The 8,728-nt window shown below is 44.2% G+C and overlaps 1 protein-coding gene across 1 annotated transcript in view; it reads right to left on the minus strand.

The window, feature by feature from the left end:
• Positions 1–510: 510 nt before the first annotated feature.
• LOC142768308 (uncharacterized) overlaps positions 511–8,728 on the minus strand; it is a 25,936-nt gene continuing 17,718 nt past the window's right edge. Inside the window, exons 6-8 of the mRNA XM_075870272.1 lie at positions 8,388–8,728; positions 4,731–4,992; positions 511–1,373 (exon numbers count right to left, since the gene is read on the minus strand). The exon at positions 8,388–8,728 is cut by the window's right edge and continues 190 nt beyond it. Of these exons, the coding sequence (XP_075726387.1) occupies positions 676–1,373; positions 4,731–4,992; positions 8,388–8,728 (1,301 nt within the window). The 3' untranslated portion in view covers positions 511–675. The remainder of the gene's footprint in view (positions 1,374–4,730; positions 4,993–8,387) is intronic.

Genomic DNA, 8,728 nt, shown 5'->3' on the forward strand with positions numbered 1-8,728 from the left:
TTATGATGGAGGCGAAAATGCTGTAGGCCCGTGTGCTCAAATTTGAGTGCACGTACGTTAAAGAACCCCAGGCGGTCAAACTTTCCGGAGCCTTCCACTACGGCGTCTCTTATAAGCATATGGTGGTTTTGGGACGTTAAACGCCTCATATCAATCAATCAATTGATTAATCAATAAATCACTTATAAATTTAGATCACCAAATCTGTTCGTTTGCATATTCATGCCTTCTTGCATACGTTGTGACGCCTTAACAGCTTGGTACTTTCCACGCATGCCGGTACTAGAGTTACTATTCGTACCTGATCATAATTTTCTCATTATACTGCTGATTGAAATATTCTTCCCAAGCATATCACATTAATTTATAACTACGATATTTCATCTACAACTCTCTATACTCTCTTTCATAATCTCGCGTAATGATAATGCAAAATACAGATAGTAGCTTCTTTCTTTTCATTTTTGGCATATGTAATGACGACGTCAAATAGGACATGAAATTAAGGTTTAACGCAAATCGACAAAGAAGCAAAAATTATCAGTTGACAGAGTTTAGAAAAGTGAAATTGCGCCTATATCATATCACTTAATTTCGCATTGCGAACTTAATAGGAGCCGCCACAAAGATAAAGTTCAGCTTCAGCGACAGCAGCTGTCGGCCGCCTTTGGCATCTCAGGCCCAGCAATGGGGCGGGACGAACTCGCGACACTCAAAGGCGTCCCGAAAACCTCCCGCTAGATGAACCGCGAATTCACAGGCGTCCCTGCCGACAACGTCTCCGCAGTGGGTCTGGCAGAACCTCCAGAAGAAGACGCGGTCTCGGAGCACGTCGGCTGCGAGGCGCTCGCGCGATCGGGAAGCCTGGAACGCGATGCGGAGGGCCCATTCTGTGGAGGCGACCTCTCGCACGACCTGATCGGGGTTGTCCTCATCTAGAGGCGTCTCGAACTCATGCCCGGGACACTCTGCGGTGCTTTTGAGGTTTTCCAAGACTTGCGGTCTCCCGGCCAACTGCGCTCGAATCCAGACGGCGAGGAGACGCACGCCGAGAGCCGCGACGTCTAGGACCGGAAAGGAACCATCGCGAACGAACATGAGGTCCGACAGCCAGACCGCGGGGACGAGCAGTTGCCTGGTGTGGGCGTCGTACGATATCGTCCCTTCAATCTGCAATGCTGCTAGCGTGCCTGCGTCCATGTCCGTGTTACCTTCGCTTCCGGTAGACGTGGAGCTCTCGCGTTGAAAGACGGTGGGAAAGACGTTGTCCTTGCTGGCGCGAGCCACGTTCAGTAGGAAGCGGTCGCCGTACAAAGTGGGGGCTGCTGCTGGCGATGACGTTGAGAACCCCGTGTTGAGGGAGCCTTCCGAGCCTGGAATGAGGGCATGGCAGGGCTGTGCATCACACCAGTACCGCGTAAGTAGAGAGCGACTTTGCAGATGAGTGTGCTGCTGTGATACGTATACTTAAAGGGTCCCTGAACGGTTTTTCCACATTCCGTTTGTGATTAGACCACCACTGGAGCAAATCATTGGCACCAGAGTTTGATTGAAACACCCATCATTAACGGAGCTACGGGTACTAAACAAGTACCCTCCTCCTCCGCTCCACCTTTCACCCTCAACTGCCCTCAACTCTCTCCCTTCAAGCGTCACGATGTGGGGTGACACTGCATACGCGTAAATCCCGCCACCGATCCGATATCGGCAGTCTGTGCTGCGCGTTCCACAGCCAATCAAATCAGTTGCAAACGATGACGTCAATAGGGCAGAGCGTGTCACTTGGCGTATGGGTGGTTGAAAACGGGTTTAGCCGAGTCGCAACAATCTGGAGCAATTCGCAGCTTTAAAGCGTTGTAAAAAATTACACAGTTTACGAAGAGAGCCCAAAATGGTCTCTGAATCACCCTTGGGACTTGGTCTACCAGCCCAATGTTTTTGTGAAAAATCGTCAAAACCGTTTCAGGGTCCCTTTAAGTGCACACCTGACCAGAACACGAAGTTCGTGCTCCGAAACAAGGTAGTGATAGTCTTCGAATAAATTAAGTACGCGCTTTTGTGTCTTAATGCGTGACTGCCTTTTTTGGCAGATTGAGAATAATTCGTGGAAATGTAAGTTAGCAACAGGTGTATGTTTCGGGTACAATGAAATGAGATGCATTATGCCCTTTCTCCAAAAAAAGTATGATGTCGAGCTTTTTGCATTGAGCATACAAGGCATATCTTACTTTCATGTGCGCATGGCGATACTTTGAGGAGAGCCGGGAGGATTGGGACACTTTTCGCGATTGAATTTTTTGGTTTTATAAACTTCAACTCAGAAAGATACTTGATTGATTATATTACATGTCTAAAAGCGACGCTAAACGTGTGAGACGCACTGATTCCTAAGGCTCCTGGTTGAGCAGTACAAAAATAGTTCTTGATGACAAAATCTGTACCATTCCATCAGCATCTTCTGGGTCGAGTGGGACATCACTTGGGGGAGTGGGACGTGTGTAACAAAATGCCCCAAGATTATTCAGCGGCAATTAAAAGTGCACAGTTCAACACGAAACGATAAACAAGGGTGCACAAACATCACTGCATCGATACTTTTTAACACTAGCAGCTGTCATCCCAATACCGGTAATTGCTGAAATCCCCATATCTTTCTTAAGAAGAAAGCAGAACAGAGAGCTTGTGGCTTCGTTCTGAAAGAACTGCCCACTGACGCTGACATGCTGTTACTGCTCTTGACTCTAGCTATGTAATGAACGCAGTTTTTTGCTATAACAAGAAATACATGACAATTTGTACTTGAATATAATAATTAGGCCAATCGATTTCACAGATGTCATAGCAGTCATCATCAAAACCTGATATATCATTGTCAGAGTCTAGAACAACGACAGTGAGTCTTCACTTGAATGAAATAAATCTTTCAGCAAACGCCCCTTAAAAATGTTATTAGCGTCCACAAAGCGCTTGAAATATGAGTGTTACAATTATATTATATTATTATATACATATAGTTATCTTATATATAGTGCACGTATTTATAATATATTGCGATATATTATTCTTTCAAAAAATAATAGTAGCGTCCACAAAACGGTTCAAATATAAGTGTAACAATTCAGATAATAGAAACTTGCTTTGGCACGCGAAAAAGGCGACTTCCAGTTACAGAAGACTTCATTCGCTGAAGACGCCCGCCATTACATCCATGCAAATGGTTTGTCAGCACCATTTAATGAATTGTTGGCTAACGTCTTTGAAGTAACTGGAGAAGAGATAGACGCGCTGCTCCATTCCTCCAACTGTCCCAAACCTCCCGGCAGTACCCTAATCATAGGAAGTTTTTTCTTATTGGAATTCGTTTTTTTTGCCCCGGAGAATGTTGGAAACGTTTCTAAAAGCTAAACTGCATAGGCTATCGGCAATCAGTGCTCCATCATAAAAAAAAAAACTTTACAGGTGAGGTACACTCGCAACACGAATTAAGCAAGTCTCGCTGCCGAGTACAGCAGATGCGAGTGTTTAACGAAAAGTGTGCGCAGTAAAGTGCAGCGCACAAAAGACGTGAGAGAGAGAGGAAAATAAACAGATAAAAACACTAAAATTATAGAAATAGAAATCGACAAACAGTGAGAGAAATAGACACAGAAAGGAAGTGATAGAGAACACAGAGAAAGAGAAAAACAAAGAGATAGTGAGAGACAAAAGGAATCAAGACGTAAAAAACATAGAAAGGCAGAGAAGGACACATAAAAGGACAAAATGACATTAAAAGAAAAGAGACACATAAAAAATAGAAAAGGCAGAGAGCAAAGCATTAAGGGAAAGAGAGAAAATTGAGCTACAAGAAACACTAAGAAAGAAAGGAAGTGGTAAACGTAAATTGATAGAGAATAAGAAAAGAGGACAAAGTAAGCTAGAAATAGAAAAAAAATGTAGCGAGAGAAAGAAAAAAATACAAATGAACATATACAAAAATCTACACAAGCAACATATAGAAACGCAAGGAAGAAAAAAGAAAGTGAAGAAAAACAATGGTAGGCTATCCAGCTCTTCTCTCGCTCCAGGCTTGCCAGCACAAGCTGCTATCACATTTTTAATTATTCTAATAACCTGTGCGTAAACGAATATAGAAACCGACGGAGATGTATGAAATTGGACACCCCTATTTTAGGAGGACCCAGTGAGTGGAAGAGCAGTAAACTATAAAGCCAAAGAAAACTCCCAGATTTAGCAATACCACTACGGATTCAATATGGGACGTTGTGTTTTACTTTGTCTATTTTTACTGAGATGTTCTTTTACTTCCTTGTCACTTTAATGTAATCACTTCTGTTTGGCGCTCTTTGCCCTTAGTCGGCCTTGCGCCATTAAACTCTAAACATCATCATCATTCAATATGGGCAAACCTTTAACGGCTTCTGACGCGGTTGACGACGAATGGGCTTCAGGTTTGTGTGGCGTAACGAGCCCAAAGTTGTAGAAAAATGTTCTGACGTACTTCGTAAGGTTGAGTTAGCGAGCTGATCTGCCCCTCTCTGTGTTCTGCCGCGTGCGTTCTGCTGAATGCGAGCCATATATGGTGCTCGCATTCCGCCCCTACTTGTATGCTGCTGGAATCGGACCCGCTACCTTCCGCTCTTCAGCGCAGCACCAAAACCACTGAGCTACCGTAGTGCGAGTGTGTGCTGCAATAGGGTAAAAAAGACAATATACATAACGGGACCCACCAATGACGTAGACGGTCCACTTGGTGGCTTCACTTGCGCTTATGTTTAGCTCTGGCAGCGTGTCGGGTTCGCGAACCATGGCCTCTCTAAGGCCTTCCATCATGCGACCAAGATCTTGAATGGCATCTGGGGCGACCAGCGTCTTCGTCACCCAAGTTGGAAAGAACGTACTCGACAGGACTGCCGTCTCGTGAAGGCACCAGGCATGGTCCTTTAACGTGCGTTCTAGGGGGCGCTCCAAAAGGTAGCGGTACTTCATGACCTGGTTTACCACGAGATAAATGAAATTAGTAATGTTCGTTGAAAACTTTCGTTGCGTTTTTAACCAAAGTCTAATGAACTTGGGTATATGCTATGGACAATTTACAGCCCCGTTTACGTATGTGTAGAGCATGGGAGTAACAGGCTGGATTTATGAATGGATGGATGGATGTGGCTGTACCCTTTAGATCGGGCTGTGGCTAACGCCACCTAGCGGTAACATTTAGTGAACTAACCACTAGGTTTATCTTTGTTTTTTCCTTTAAAGAGTAAAGTTGAGGACTGGTACTTTGCAGTGAAGGGTTTAATTTTTACTCGTGCCTTCACTTAAGCCACCAATCAGACAACCTTCTCCTAGTTAATTTTACCCGCTTAAAGTCTATTTTGCCCTCCCTGCCCCTAAACCCCAGTGCTTTGAAAAACTTTGCGCCATCATCCTGAACTATAGGGTGAAGCCCTTTACAGAACATTATCAAGTGTTCGGCAATTTCTTGTTCCTCTCCACACGTTCCATAATTCAACGTGTTCCATAAGGCGACGCTTTGCGGCAGTTTGGGGCTTTCACGTGGCGTGTCAGGAGCACGCGTGGTCTGATAGTCATGTTAACTACGACAGAGCCCACAATGGCCACAAGGCGTGGGCACAGGGAGCAGAAACTTACTGCTCGCGTGCTCTAGACTGAAGTGGACACGACTGTACATAGACGTGAATAATTTTAGAAAGTTGACGAAATAAGCTATGCCTGATGGCAGTGCTCAAAGCACCCAACAGTTGCAAGTTTTCAGTCGCGCACTCCTCAAACGTCCACAAGGTGTCTGCATCAGGACCAGCAAAAAATTGGGTGCTTTATTTATCACTCGGTATTGTCTTATACAGGGTGTCCCAGGTAACTTTAGTTAGAGTTTAAAAGTAGGCCGGCACACGCGATTACGACGCGACCGAATGCATGTTGCTCACCAGTTGCCTGGAGTTACTCAGACTATTTTTTTGTTCTCAAATATTGTTTAATTAGATATGTTTATTTACCTAACTTTTCAAGAAACAAAAATAGATAAAACGTTTAATGAGAAAGTTGTAGATAGGTTTGCAAAACGTCCGATTAGACAGTTCTGAACTTTATATCTGTCAAATATGAGTATTTTTCTGTTAATTACAAACGCCCGTGAAATACAAAAAAATACCACGTGACAAACCGGCTCGTGCGCCAGTGCGCACAATGATTCTAGTGCTCCATAACGTTCCGCGTACGAACGACCATAGCATTTACCCCATTTTGCTGTCTCGGCATAGCCGCAAAGATGGTGGTGGCTTTACGACGAACACGTTTTGCTCTCGACCACAAAAACGATAACCGCTGTGACTGCTTGCCGCTGTCAATAACCGTTGCGAGGGAAACATGTCGTTCATACGCGAAACGTTAGGAAGCACTAGAATAATCGTGCGCACTGACGCGTGAGCGAGTTTATCAAGCGGTATTTTTGTGTTTATTGGGCATTTCTAATAAGCAGAAAACACTAACACTAAACAGATATAAAGTTCAAAACTATCTATTAGGACGTTTTGCAAACCGATCTACAACTTTCTCATTGAAATGTTTTATCCATCTTTGTTCCTTCAAAAGTTAGTTAAACAGATCTAATTAAACAATATTTGAGAACACCGAGAATAGTCTAACTCCAGGCAACGGTGAGCAACATGCACTTGGTCGTCTCGTAATTACATGTCCCGGCACATTTTTAAGCTCTGCCTAAAGTTAGTGGGACACCCTGTAGAAAGGCCTTTGTTTTTGATTCAACGCGTTTTGTTCTCTATGGAATGGCGAGATACTTATCATATATAAATCGCAGCACCATTGACACCATGAATAATATGACACTCCCGAAGCACTATCGAAAAGAGTACAGTATGTAAGAAATGTGGTAACCATACGATGACCATTTAGAGACGCCGGCTCATGTGGAGAAGAGATGAGGGACAGTTATGTAGTTTGTCCACATAAGAAAGAACGGGATATGAAATATCGCGATTAAAGTTAACGGAGATCAGATTAGACAGTTTAGAATTGTAAGAAAAAAGCAAATGAAATCATGAGTGATTGAACAGTGAAGCTATAGACTGTTCTGTAAAATGCAGAAACGGTTGGCCAGAGATAAAAATACAGAAAGCGGTATTTCGGAATCTTTTAGCAGTGAATCTGACTTCTGCAAGAAGCGTTGTATATTTGGAACCTGTCAATAACGTGTACTTCCTGTATAAAACGAGTGACATGCATCAGGGGTACAGCCAGAAATTTTCGCGGGAGGGATCAACCATACTTGATGTATGTTCGCGTGTGCATTTATATCAGTTGGGAATGTGTTCACCAGTAAGGTTAAAAACTTTCAGGGTTGAGAGGGGGGTAGAATTTCTCCATCTGGCTACGCCCATGACATGCATATATGTCGGTTTAAGGAAATGTTCTTGCCTACCAGCGATCGCAAAATCCTCGTTTTACCTCAAATCAAATTTGTACTTCGCATTTCACTTTACCAATTGGTATACGATGTTTAACGTGTCAAAGTGACTCAGACTTTGAGGGACGCGTCACCTTACAGAGAGGCCAGGTAAAACTAAGCTTAAGGGTAGTGTTACTGCCCAGTCTTATTAGGTAGCTTCGAGTACATTTAAAGGAAACACATACATTTAACGATATGACCACTTTGTTTTTGCGACAAGAAATACTTTCGTGGCCGTTCGTGAAAAAAGAGTCGTCGCCGCATTCTACATATAGTGCAACCTCACGCATGAATATTGACCGATCCAGACAAACTAGACCTAACAAAAGTTACATTTTTTCACCATGTTTTTGACGATTCAAGGTAAATGTGTCGATTGCCTTAAAAGAGGGAAAACACATAAGCTGTCTTTGGTCTATTCGGAAGAAAGCATGCAATGCTATACGATCGCTCTCAGGATTGCAACTCAGTGAGGGTCTCACTAAAGGCAACGTTTGCGCTATGTCACAAAATGCAACCTAAAATGACGCATAAAGACAGTTGCTTGAGACGGTATTTTGCGTGGGCCGAGTAACACAAAATACTTCTTAAAAGCTCATGTAGTAGGGGAAATTATAGTCGGCTACAACTTAAAAAAGACCACATATATTCCACCCAGACAACCAATGCGCCACGGCCGATCGCATCCGCGACTAAATAAGAAAAATTCTGCTTATGCAGTCGGCAATGTTCCCCGAAGCAAAGGTTATCAGTCGTCCGGTTGATGACATCAGAGTGGAGTGTGTGCCCATCGGTGCAGACTTGTGTGCATCCGCCATACAAGATAGAATGCCACGTACTTATAAAGTTTTACCTGACCATACTTCAAGGGTGCTAATACCGCGCTTAATAAAGTTCTCACCTGCGCCAGAAAAAGTAACACGACGTAGAACCGTACGTGTTGGATGCTCTCGCGGCCTAACAGCAGGACAGTCAGAGCACCGTGTATCATTTCTCGAGCCCTGATCTTCGCTGTATCGTTGGCCGTGAACTGCGGTGTAGTGTTCCCTCTCGGGAGGCCCGTGTTTAGGGCTTCGGTCCAGCTCGCGCCGACCACGACTTCTCCGAGCTGTCCGAGTCGCACAATGGCGAATGCTTCCGACCTATCTGCCTGAACTCGCCACGTCTCGACGGCCTCGTCGATCTTGGTCGCAGCTTCGATGACCCCCGCGCCGTCCGGAACTTGAAGGTCCCCGATGGCCT

The sequence above is a fragment of the Rhipicephalus microplus genome, chromosome 8 (assembly GCF_043290135.1).
Source record: "Rhipicephalus microplus isolate Deutch F79 chromosome 8, USDA_Rmic, whole genome shotgun sequence".
NCBI lineage: Eukaryota > Metazoa > Arthropoda > Arachnida > Ixodida > Ixodidae > Rhipicephalus > Rhipicephalus microplus.